General features: G+C 39.0%; 1 protein-coding gene across 5 annotated transcripts in view; it reads right to left on the bottom strand.

Annotated features, from left to right (window-relative positions):
- The window catches only part of rhot1a (ras homolog family member T1a), a 76,794-nt gene that overhangs the window by 42,168 nt on the left and 21,087 nt on the right, over window positions 1-13,539 (bottom strand). For all 5 annotated transcript variants that reach the window (XM_073026426.1, XM_073026422.1, XM_073026424.1 and 2 more), the window contains 6 exons: window positions 13,199-13,280; window positions 6,245-6,288; window positions 5,126-5,179; window positions 4,930-4,982; window positions 4,460-4,568; window positions 2,490-2,591 (listed from right to left, as the gene is read on the bottom strand). In XM_073026426.1, coding sequence (XP_072882527.1) covers window positions 2,490-2,591; window positions 4,460-4,567 — 210 coding nt within the window. In that variant the 5' untranslated portion in view covers window position 4,568; window positions 4,930-4,982; window positions 5,126-5,179; window positions 6,245-6,288; window positions 13,199-13,280. The remainder of the gene's footprint in view (window positions 1-2,489; window positions 2,592-4,459; window positions 4,569-4,929; window positions 4,983-5,125; window positions 5,180-6,244; window positions 6,289-13,198; window positions 13,281-13,539) is intronic.

Here is a 13,539-nt window from a genome sequence, read left to right as displayed (position 1 = left end):
CATGGGTAGGTAGCCTTACATCAATAAAACAAAGTACAAAACCAGACAATTCACTTGGTAGTGGACAGGCCCAGTCTATCACAGGTAAAGTCCTTCCAACCAGTGACCACATCTACGTGAAACGCTGTTGCAGGAAAGCAACATCTATCATCAGGGACCTCCACCAACCAGGACATGCTTTCTTCTCACTGCTGCCATCAGGAAAAAAAGTACAGTAGTGTCAAGACTCGGACCACCAGGTTCAGGAACAGTTACTACCCTTCAACCATCAGGCTCTGCAACCAAAGGGGATAACTTCGCTTGTCCTATCATTGAAATGTTCCCACAACCAATGGACCCACTTTCAAGGACTCTTCATCTCATGTTATCGATATTTATTGCTTATTTATTAATTTTTTTTCTTGTAGTATTTGTACAGTTTGTTGTCTTCTGCAGTCTGGCTGAACACCCTAGTTGGGTGGTCCTTCACTGACTCTGTTATGGCTATTATTGTATTGATTTATGGAGTGTGCCCAAAAAAAAAATGAATCTCAGGGTTGTATGTGGTGACATATATGCACTTTGATAATAAACTTACTTTGAACTTTGGCAACACCCTATGCTTTTCTTTGGATGTGGGAGCAGCATATCCAGCTAACTGGCAAGTCTTCCTAATAAGTAGCCATGGATTTGTACTGAATCAGAAGAGCTATCAAGTCAAACAAAAACTTTACGGTTATATGATGTTGCAGCGGTGGATACAACAGGGACATTTAAAAAACTCTTAGATAGGCATATGGATGAAAGGAAAATGGAGGGTCACGGGGGAGGGAAGGGTTAGATTGATCTTGGGAGAATGTTAAAGGTCAGCATTATCATTGTGAGGCAAAGGGCCTAGAGTGTGCTATACTATTCTAAATCCATTGAATCGTATGGTTTAGACAATATTACAGGACTCCCCACTCCAGCCCTTCACTACTCCTATCTACATTCCACTGGAGCTTGTGGTCACCTATCCTCTCTCAGAGTTGCACGTCACTCCCCCTCCTCCACCCACCCACTTTCCACCTCACCTGATCTCATCTTTCAAGCTTGTAGACCCCTCACCTTCTTAGACTGGCTTCTTCCCCCTTCCTTTCCAATCCTGACAAAGGGTCTCAGCCAAAAACAAAGACCATTTATTCCCCTCCATTTTGTGTGTTGCTCAAGATTTTCAGACCTGAAGAATCTTGTGTTTACAACTGGTACAGTCGGCCCTCCTTATCCGCGGGGGACTGGTTCTAGGACGCCCCGCAGATACCAAAATTCACGGATGCTCAAGTCCCTTATTTAACATGTATCAGTGCGTAGGTCTTTAGGACCCAGCGGAACCCCAGACTTTATTTAACATGTCTCCATGTGGTGGACATTAGGACCTGGCGACGCAGCTCTAAATCTGCAGCGTTTCTGTTCACAAAAATAATCACGATCACGACTGAAAATAAGGTGGAAGTAATAACACGATCAGAAAGAGATGAAACGCCATCGGTCACTGGAAAAGTGTTAGGCTACAGTCGGTCAACGATCGGAACAATTTTAATGGAGAATGGGAAAGGCCCTGCCCTGATGAAAGCTACAATTATTACTAAGCAACGCAGTGGTTAAATTACTGAAATACGTATGTTTCATAAGTGTTTTATATGTATAGAAAGGCAAAATATATACTATATACTAAGAAAAACGTTTGACTAACTGACGCTAAATAATACAGGATGTACCTATTCCGACTTCAAATCTGACTTAAAGACGGACTCAGGAATGGAACTCATTCATAACCCGGGGACTGCCTGTACTTTTAAGTCATTTCTAGATTACTTATAATACCTAATACAAAGTAAATGCTATGTAAATAGTTGTTATACTGTATTGTTTAGGGAATAATGACAAGAAAAATAGTCTGCACATGCTCAAGCAACGAGTACTGGAGAGAGAACTTCTGGGTTTTCCCGATCCGTGGTTGGTTGAATCCGCGCAAACGGAATCCGCGGATAAGGAGGGCCGACTGTACTGGAATTGTATAGTGCATTGCACTAGAATAAGGTAAAACAATTACAATGCAGAATAAAATCTAAAAACTATCAAAAAAGTGCAGTGCAGGTAAATAATAAAGTGCAAGATCATAATGACGTAGACTGTGAGACCAACAGTCCATCGAATCATATAAAAGGTCTATTCAAGATCCAGGTAACAGTGGGTAGAACTGGAGCTGTAGCAAAATTATGACTGGACTAGTAATTGGACCCATTACACCGTAGATAATGGGTTAAAAACAGTGTTAGGTACACTCAGCAGGCCAGGCATCACTTCTGAACATTTGTTGCTTTGATTTCAGATTTCCACCATCAACAATCTTTTGATTTTCGATGAAAGAACTGGGTATTTGGTCACCACTGTCCAGATAATAATGTTTACACAAGACAATACAAAAAGCAACACTATGCAGATATAGGACTATGCAGGACTGTCTTTACCTCTTTCTCTTCTGGGCAGTAGAGTGGACCCGTAGGGTGCAGAACAGCTTTCTGTGCATAGTAAAACAACTCAGAGATATTCTTCAAGTTTTTTGCTGAACACTGTAAAATTAAAAAGTAGACCTCTAAAATATTTCTTGACTAGTTTAAATATTATAGTGCAGCTTTAATATGGAGAAAGGAAGTCTATTATCATGCACTGTGGTAGAAGAAATAAAGGTGTAGACTATTTTCTAACCAGGGAGCAAATTCAGATATTGGAGGTGCAAAAGGAACTTGAGAGTCCTAGTGCAGGATATACTGAAGATTATCTTGCAGGTTGAGCCTGTAATAAGGTAGAGTGGACATGCAGAGGATGTTTCCTACGTATAGTGGGGAGTCTAGGACCAGATGGCAGAGCCTCAGAATAGAAGGACATCCCTTTAGAACAGAGGTGAGGGATTTCTTTAGCCAGATGGTGGTGAATCTATGGAATGTATTCCCACAGACGGTTGTGGAGGCCAAGTCACTGTGTATATTTAAAGCTGAGGTGGATAGGTTCTTGTTTAGTAAGGACATCAAAGGTTACAAGGAGAGTGCAGGAGAATGGGATTGAGAGGTTGGCGGAAGTGGAGTAAAGCCATGATGGAATGGCAGAGCAGACTCAATGACTGGCCTAATTCTGCTCCTGTCTTTTGGTCTATGGAGGAGCTGTACTAAAACATTATGATTTCAATACAATGGTTATTACTTGGGAGTTAAATTCAAATATAGTTAACATTAGATAACACAGTATTCAAAGAAACAAAGAGCGAACTATTAAAGTAACTTTTTTTGCCTTTATGACTCTTTCTCATAAATTAGTTAAAAGCATTACTCAAAAACATACAAAGTTTTATAAGGTTAAAATGACAATGAAAATATGCTGGTGTAGCCAACTAATCCTAATCCTTGAATGCAGTTACTTTAAATATTAATTGGAATGTGGGTATTGTTGGGCAATGGCAGCATTAATTTAGTAGGCTTCAGGAAAGTGTTGGCAGACTATCTTCTTGAACTACTTCAGATCAAGTAACAAAGACAGAGAAACAAAAGGAATTAATTTTTCAACTTTTTATACAGTTCAGAAACCAAATAAAATAAATTCATGGATGCACTTTTATTGTGAAGAAATATATTTTCCCTTGGGTTCAACACTCACAGACTAAGGTATGAGTATCACAATGCAGAATATAATAATTATTCAAATTGAAAATTGAGTTTTAGTATGATTTTCAATGAAGCTATTGAAACTTGTAATTCTTTGTAGTAAAAAATTATCTAAATTTAGGTGAGAGGAGACAACAGAGAGAAAAACCCTGTAGTTATATAATCAATAGCCACTATGTTAGGCACATATGCTTGTTAATGCAAATATCCAATTAGCCAATCATGTGGCAGCTCAATGCATAAAAGCATGCAGACATGGTCAAGGGGCTCATTTGCTGTTCAAACTGAACATCAGAAAGGGGAAGAAATGTGATCTAAGCCACTTTGACAATGGAATGTTTATTGCTGTCAGATGGGGTGGCTTGCATAACTTAGAAACTGCTGATCTCCTGGGATTTTCATGCACAACAATCTCTAGAGTTTACAAAGAATGGTGCAAAATTTAAAAAAAATCAAGTGAGCTGCAGTTCTGTGGATGAAAATATCTTGTTAATGAAAGAGGTCAGAGGAGAATGGCCAATCTGTTCAAGCTAACAGGAAGACGACAGTAACTCAAATAACCATGCCTTACAGCAGTGGCGTGCAGAAAAGCATCTCTGAACACACGTCAAACCTTGAAGTAGATGGGCTACAGTGGCAGGAGGTAAATAAAGTGACCTCTGAGTGTATATATAGTTAAGTGGTTTTGGTGGTCCGCTTAATTGAATATTTTAAAAGTAACTTAATGTTGCTTGGTTCATGGCTGTAATCTCACCAAGTGTGCTTCTGAAAGGATGACCTACCTCAACACAGGTCTCTATCTCTGTGTACTGGTTCATTATGGGAAGAATAGCTTCCATGCTACTATGTTCGACCAGATCAGATTTGTTTCCAACCAGTATGAGGGGCATTCTGGAAACAGAAGTGTATAGGAATTCCAGTAAATCAAATAGTCATTGAATGTTCAAGAATACAGCTTTGCAAAGTTTAGTTAATCTTTAATGTAGATAAGTCAAACTTCACTTGGCTGTAAAGGCCCACCACACCACTTCACCTGGTAACGCCACTTAATTCACAAGTTAATACATAACCTATTCCAATTATAAATTGAGAAATTAATTCACTACATTAACTCTAACTGCAAGACCTCCTTTTAATTACTTTAACACTACATTGGCCAACAAGCTAAATACAACCAGAAAGGTATTTCTTTAAAGCTTTGGCAATCCAACCATGCAAAGTAATTGTTTGTATTGAACTAATTTCACAGTACCTGCTATCTTTATCAGTCCTATCACTGATTAGAGGAATCCATCTGCTTGTTACCTGCAACAAACAAATACTTGATTTTGATGCAAACTAGGTTTGAATTTAGCAAACAAATGTGAGTGTTTCTGTAAGCTACTAAGATATTACAAAGCCCTTTCAAACCTTTGCTTATGGCTGTTTAAAATCTGAACTATACAAACCTTGTCAATGGAATTTCTGTTGTTGACAGCATACACTATACAGATCACGTTAGCCTGCAATAGGAAAGTGTAAAATAATAAGGATGAGTCAAAAAATTGTAACAGCAAAAATTTACTCACTGCAGAAAAAAAAAGTAAATCAAGTAAATCAAATTGGAATGATTGTTGGTGTCAAACAAGGTGGTTTGAGAGTATCTCTGACTGCTGATCTTGTGGCATTTTCAAAGCACAACAGTCTCTTAAAGTTTACAGAGAATGGTGCAACAACCACAAAAAAAGTCATTTGCAGTTCTGTGGGCAAAAATGCCTTGTTAATGAGAGAGGTATGAGGAGAATGGTCAATCTGTTCAAGCTGATGGGAAGGTGACAGTAACTCAAATAACCATACCTTATAACAGTGGTGTGCAGAAGAGCATCTCTGAATGCACAATATGTTAAACCTTGAAGTGGATGTGCTAAAACAACAGAAGACCATGAACGTACACTCAGTGGCCACCTTAAAAGCTACAGAAAGTACCTAATAATGCGGCTACTGGTGTATTTCCCTCACCTTCCATACAGGCACTTTTTCTTCTGAGACAGCAATAAACTTTATAAGCTTCAAGGACATTTACTTCTAACCTCTTCCATAAATTAGTGCCTTTTTCTCTTTTGCTTCGAGTGTGGGCTCACTCCATAGCTTCATTTCCTAAGCATTTTTTAAAAACATTAACTACCTTCATAGCAAAGAAATAATTATAATGGGAAGAAACAAATACTACAGATAGCAAAAATCTGAAACAAAAACATGAGAAGTTTGAAATTTCCAGTAGCATCTGTGAGAGAAATAACAGTTGACTTTTCAGGCCAGTGATTAACTCTGCATTTCACCAGATTTTGCCGGACTTACTCAGCATTTCCAGCATTATCTGATTTTAATTCAGGATTTATCTTATGAAGCAAGTTGAAAGCTTGCTTAAAAAGCAGCTGGAAATATGGTATGATGATTAGTAAGGTAACATGAAATATAATTATACAAACTCTCCATCTATGAATTGCAAACTTCATCAGCAAGTGTGGCACTCTTTTTGATTCAGCAGAAAACTTTTGCAAACATTAGTAAATTAATTTTAGTCTCACCTTGGAAATTTCATTGTGAAGTTGCTCCTCTGTCTGTTCTGCTTCTGTTGGTGAAAAGGCAATTAGGCAAAGATAGCATAATTTCTAATTTTGCTGAGAAATTTACTTAATTATTTAAAAATATGGAAAGAAAAAAAATCCACATTGAGAAATTAACACACTGTAGGAGAAACCACACAAAGTTTTTGGAAAATCCTACAAAAAGTAGCGGATATGGCCCAGTCCATGGGTAAAGTCCTCTCCACCACTGAGCACATCTACACAGGGTGCTGTTATAGGAAAGCAGCATCCATTATCTGGGACCCCCACCTTTCTTCTCAATGCTACCATCAGGAAAGTGGTATAGAAGCCTCATGACTCTCACCACATGGTTCAGGAACAGTTATTACTCCTCAACTATCAGGCTCTTGAACCAGAAGGAATAACTTCACTTGCCCTATCACTGAACTATTCCCATAACCTACGGACTCACTTTCAAGGATTATTCATCTCATGTTCTTGATATTCATTGCTTATTTATTATTATTATTATTTTTTTCTTTTGTATTTGCAGTTTAGTGTCATTTGCACATTGATTGTTTGTCCATCCTGCTGGGTATGATCTTTCTGAGTTGAGGAGCAACCAATCAGCAAGAGCTAATTTCAGTCAGGTCCACATTCAAGGTTTAAAAAGCAGAGATTTGAGCCAGTTTTCTCCGAATAAGACAATCCACACCAAGGGTGCATAAAAGAGCTACTTTTAAATCAGGGTGGCAATCAAGATTTCAAAGGCAAAGTTTCATGGCAGATTCTCTGAGTTGAGGTGTGACCAAACCACAAAGGGATTCATCAGAAAGGAACAAAAAATATCACAAGTGCAAGCCGAGTGGCATTGTTTTGGAGTGTGTCAGTTTTTAGAGTGGCTTGCTTGGGCGAGGTAGATTGTCTTGTAAGTTATTCTCTCTGTGTTCTTATTTGTTCATTCCACATTTATTAGTGCATAGAATAGTGAGAATGGCAGTATTTTGTACTCTGTGTGGAATGTGGGAAGTCTGGGAGACGTTAAACACATCTGCACCAGGGGCACTGAACTGCAGCTCGATTACCTTAGACTCATATGAGAGAATGAGGAGGTAATAGACAAGTGCTACGGGGAGGAAATTAACTCTAGGTTGCAGAAGACAGGTAACTGGGTAACTGTCAGGAGGAGGGGAAATGCACAGCCAGAGTAAAGTACACTAGTGGCAGTTTGCCTCAATAATAAGTCTATAATTTTAGATACTATTGAAGGGGACAACCTACCAGGGGTGAGCCACAGTGAACAGTTCTCTGGCATTGCATCTGGTGCTGTGGCTCAAAAGCGGAAAAATGAAGAGAACTGCAGTGTTAGTAGATTCTTCAGTCAAAGGAATGGAGACAATGCTCTGTGGGTGTGATGGAGATGCACAGATGCTATGTTGCCTCCCTGATGTCTTGGATCAGGTCTATAGCATTTTCAAGGGCGAGAGCAAGCAGCCAGAAGTCTTGATGCATTTTGGCACCAATGGCACAGATAGACAAGGTGAGGAGATCATAAAGAGATTTTAGGGAATTAGGTAAAAAGCTGGGAAACAGAACCTCCAGGGCAGTAACCTCTGGATTACTGCCTGTGCCACATGCCTATGAGGGCAAGAATAGGATGATTTGGCAGGTGTATGTGGCTGAGGAACTGCTGCACGGGGGAGAAGTTCAGATTTACTGAGCATTGTGATATCTTCTGGGGAAGGTATGACCTATTCAAAGGGGGTGAGTTACACCTGAACCTGCAGAGGAACAACATCCTGGTGGGCAGGTTGGCTAAAGATATTTGGGTGGGTTTCAACTAATTTGGCAGGGGGATGGGAACCAGAGTGATAGTGCTGAAGATGAGGAAGTTGGTTTACAAAGAGAGGCAATGTGTAGTGAGACTCCCAGCAGAGAGACGCTTGCGTTGGGGCAACATTGCAGTCAACAGGATGAGTTGGAACGTAAAAGGCAGACAAAATCAAAAAGGGTGAATAGAGGTCTAAAGGGATTATATTTGTAGGTGTGCTATATATAGAATAAGGTCGATGAACGTAGCATAGTTACAGACTGGCAAGTATGATGTTGTAGGCATCACTGAATCATGGCTGAAAGAAAATTATAGCTGGGAGTTGGGGTAAAGAATGAAATCAAATCATAGGGTCAGAAGCTGTTTAATCATTGTGGATAGAGCCAAGGAACTGCAAGGGTAAAAAGACCCTGATGGGAGTTGTATACAGACCCCCAAATAGTAGTAAGGATGTGGCCTACAAATTACAACAGGAGATTAAAAAAAATGCACGCCAAAAGAGCAATGTTACAATAGTCATGTGGGACTTCAACGTGCAGGTAGATCGGGAAAATCAGGTTGGTGCTGGATTCCAGGAGGGGGAATTTCTAGAGTGCCTACGAGGTGGCTTTTTAGAGCAGCTTGTGTTTGAGCCCACTAGAGGATCAGTTATTCTGGATTGGGTATTGTGTAATGAACCAGAATTGATTAAAGAGCTTAAGGTAAAAGAACCTTCAGGAGAAAATGATCAGAATATGATCATATTCACCCTGAAATTTGAGAAGCTAAAGTCAGATGTATCAGTATTATTGTGGAGTAAAGGGAATTACAGAGGTACGAAAGAGGAGTTGGCCAGAATTGATTGGAAAAGAACGTTGGCGGGGATGATGGCAGAGCAGGAATGGCTAGAATTTCTGGAAGGCACAGAGTATCTACATCCCAAAGAGGAAAAAGTATTCTAAAGGAAATATGACATGACCATGGCTGTGCAGGAAAGTCAAAGTCAACATAAAAGCCAAAGAGAAGGCATAGAGCAGAAATTAGTGGGTGGGAAGTTAGTGGATTGAGAAACTTTTAAAAACCAACAGGAGGCAACCAATAAAGTAATTAAGGTAAAGATGGAATACGAAAGTAAGCTAGCCAATAATATTAAAGAGGATACTAAAAGTTTCTTCAGACATATCAAGTGTAAAAGAGGTGAGAGTGGATATTGCACCACTGGAAAACAATGCTGGAGAGGTAGTGTGGAGGAAAAATATTGAGTTAAGGATTTTGATAGACAAAGGGTTAATATTGGCTTCTTGGGTCTGGAAACCAGTTTGCAGCTTAGTTTGTTATTGATATGGACTTGGCTTTCAGCAGAGATTACTTTTAGAATAAATACTTGCAGTTTCTTATCTTGTAAGAATTAGACTCAAGTATATGAGACAAACTGTTTGTTAATACAAAGTTGTACACGGGACTGAATTTTTAATTTTTGGCTGTTACTATGGGTATAGTTTATCACCAGAGAACTGCATGTAGACGTAGCTTATCTTTTCTAATTCATAAGGTTAACTGAACACCCTTTATTTTTGCAATTGATCTGTACGCACATAAAAGGAACTGTGGTCTCTGTATTACCTGCAGTTCAAACCCCACCGTTAGAGGTTTCACTCACCATGATATAGTGAATAAAGCTCTCTTTACTTCAAAGTCCATGTCTAATTTACTTGTGATCAACTTTAATCAAACTTCCTTAGCAAATTAATTTCCCTAACAGGTAGTAATGGGGGACAAGGAAACGGCAGACGAACTGAATAAATATTTTGCATCAATCTTCACTGTGGAAGGCACGAGCCATATGGTAGAAGTTCCAGGTGTCAGAAGCATGAAGCGTGTGACGTTACCATAGTTAGAGAGAAGGTTCTTAGGAAACTGAAATGTCTGAAGGTAGGTAAGTCACCTGGACCAAATGGTCTACATCTAAGAGTCCTGAAAGAGGTGGTTGAAGAGATCAGGGAGGCATTAGTAATGATCTTTCAAAGATCACTAGATTCTGGAAGACTGGAAAATTGCAAATGTCACTCTACTCTTCAAGAGAGAGAGGCAGAAGAAAGGAAACTATAAGCCAGTTAGTCTGACCTCAGTGGTTGGGAAGATGTTGGAGTCGATCATTAAGGAATAGGTCTCAGGGCAGTTGGAGGCACATGATAAAATAACCTATTGTCAGCATAGTTTCCTCAAGGGAAAATCTTGCCTGACAAATCTGTTGGAATTCTTTGAAGCTGTTACAAACAGGATAGACAAAGGAGAATCAGTTGATGTTGTGTACTTGGATTTTCAGAAGGCCTTTGACAAGGTGCCACACATGAAGCTGTTTAACAAGCTATAAGCCCATGGTATAACAGGAAAGATACTAGCATGGATAAAGCAGTGGCTGATTGGCAGGAGGCAAAGAATGGGAATAAAGGGATTTTTTTCTGACTAGCTGCTGATGACTAGTGGTGATCCACAGGGGTCTGTGTTAGGACCGATTCTTTTTACATTATATGTCAATGATTTGGATGATGGAATTTACTTTGTCGCAAAGTTTGCAGAAGATATGAAGATAAGTGGACTGGCAGGTAGTTTTCAGGAATTTGAAGGCTACAGAAGGACTTGGATAGATTGGGAGAATTGGTAAAGAAATAGCTGATGGAATAGAGTGTTGGGAAGTGTATGATTACGCACTTTGGTCGAAGAAATGAAAGTGTTGACTATTTTAAATGGAGAGAAAATATAAACACTGAGGCGCAAAGGGTCTTGGGAGCTGTTGTGCAGGATTCCTTAAAAGTTAATTTGCGGTTTGAGTCTGTAGTGAAGAAGGCAAATGCAATATTAGCATTCATTTCAAGAGGACGAGAATATAAAAGCAAGGATGTAATGTTGAAACTTTATAAAGCACTGGTGAGGCCTCACTTGGAGTACTGTGAGCAGGTTTGGCCCACTTATCTCAGAAAAGATGTGCAGACATTGGAGAGGATTCAAAGGACATTCACGAAAATGATTCCAGGATTGAACGCTTGTCATATGTAGAACACTTGATGGCTCTGAGCCTGTACTCACTGGAATTTAGAAGAATGAGGGATGACCCATTTCAAACCTATCAAATGGTGAAAGGCCTTGTTTCCTATGGTGGGAGTGTCTAAGATCAGAAGACACAGCCTCAGATTAGAGGGGTGTCCTTTTAGAATGGAGATGAGGAGGAATTTCTTTAGCCAGAGAGTGGTGAATCTGTGGAATTTGTTGCCATAGGCAGCTGTGGAGGCCGAGTCTTTATGTACACTTAAGGCAGTGGTTGATAGATTATTGATTGGTCAGGACATGAAGGTATATGGGGGTGGGGGGTGGGGTGAAGGAGAAAGGAGATAGCAGGAGATCGGGGCTGAGAGAAAAAATGGATCAGCCATGAAATAGCAGAGCAGACTTGATGGGCCAAATGGCCTTATTCCGCTCCTACTACTTATGGCCTTGTGGTCTTTCATTGATCCTACTATGGTTCTTGGATTTACTGAGTATGCCTGCAAGAAATGAATCTCAGGTTTGTATGTCTGTACTTTGGTAATAAATTTACTTTGTACTTTGTAAAGACATTTTACCTTCAATATAATGGTTCAACTGCATCCCCCTCCATCAGAAATGCTTTATGAAATTCCCACAATTAAAGCCCACCACATTCATAAATTTAATCAGATGTTAAGTTCACACCCTGTAAGGATCTCCACTGTAAAAGGTCCACACAAAGAACAATGTCAGGCGTAAGACAGGATAGGCATGTTACTCTATTTTATTTTAAACGCCAACAAATACAATCAATGCATATTTTTGCACATATCTAATTCATTTAGTTGTAGTATACTTTGAGAGAAATAATCTAAATATATGCATGGCACTGTGTACAGTAATGCTGTTAACTGAATCCCATGAAAATACAACTTTCTAATTGTGCCACTGCCCACCCTTCTTCAGCCAGGCCCACCATGAAGATACCATACATCACAATACTTGAGCAAGAATGACCTGCAAAATGTAATGCAATAGCTTACTGAACACAACCTACTTTGGTGAAAGAACCAAAATGAAAATGTCAAGCTAATCTCTAGAAACGTTTCAATTACACCCTAAAAGAACTAACTCTATTAGACTGTAAGACATAGGAGCAGAATTAGGACATTCAACCCATCGAGTCTGCTGCACCATTCTATTGTGGCTGATTTATTATCCCACTCAACAACACTCTCCTGTTTTCTTTCTGTAACCTTGGACACACAAACTAATGAAGTACCTATTAACCTCTGCTTTAAATATACCCAATGATTTGGCCTTCACAGTGATCCATGGCAATGAATTCCACAGATTCACCACCCTCTGGTAAAAGAAATCCCTCTTCATCACTGTTCAAAAGTGACATACTTGTTTTCTCAGGCTGTGCCCACTGATCCGAGACTCCCTCACTACAGGAAACATCCCCTCCACATCCACTCTATTTAAACCTTTCAATATTCCATAGGTTTTAATGAGATCCCTCTCTCATTCTTAACTCCAGCGAATACAGGCCTAGAGCCATCAAACATTGCTAAATTACCGGTAGTCCTTTCATTCCTGGGATCATTCTCAGGAACCTTCTCTTCTGGATTACAGAATATTGTGGTTTTGCAGACCCCTTCTCACCTTTTGTAGTTACAACAAACTTAGTGAGGCAGAGTAAAATTATACTGCCTGAGGATTCTGTTTCCATCAGTTATTTGATTGAAACATCAAGTTCTAATAGCTCAACTAATAGCTCTACTACTGCAATATCAATTTCAGCTGGCACTGAATTTAAATTCAACATTTCAAAAGTCAGCCTGTTGTTAATATTTAGAATTACTATTTAAGATAAATGTTGGTAACTATGAAAGTGGGGATAAAATAACATACTGAATTTAAAGCATATGCTTTATCCATAGGCTTAAGATAACTGAGCCATTTAAACTGGTGATAACTATTTGAAATGTGATTTTTAAAAAAAAAACAACATTGTTTCTGGAAAAATCTGGTCCAAAATCTCAATGGCAGTAAGATGGAAGAAGCATTTTCTAGTAAAAGACTTTGTTGCTATTTGTTGATGGATTTTTCTTTACCTGAATAGTCTACTATGTGTGTGGGAACCTTCTCCGGAGTGACATCTGCAGGGATAGTGATTTCTTCTGCTCGTAGAGGAACCTTTTTAAAATAGAAATAAATGCATAACCATAGTACGTTATTCAAAAGTAATTTTAAAAATAACAATTAACAAAGTGTGACTTAACCGAAGACTGAGTCATAGTAATAAACACAATTCATATTTAAAATTATGAATCATATTCAGAATCGGGTTTAACATCATTGGGACGTTATGAAATTTGTCATGTGGCAGCAGTACATTGCAATGCATAATAAAAACTAAACTACTATATATATATTTAAAAGTTTAATTAAATAT

Source organism: Hemitrygon akajei, chromosome 22 (genome assembly GCF_048418815.1).
Source record: "Hemitrygon akajei chromosome 22, sHemAka1.3, whole genome shotgun sequence".
NCBI lineage: Eukaryota > Metazoa > Chordata > Chondrichthyes > Myliobatiformes > Dasyatidae > Hemitrygon > Hemitrygon akajei.
The sequence above is the reverse complement of the archived record's forward strand: the minus strand, read 5'-3'. Positions and strand labels throughout refer to the sequence as shown.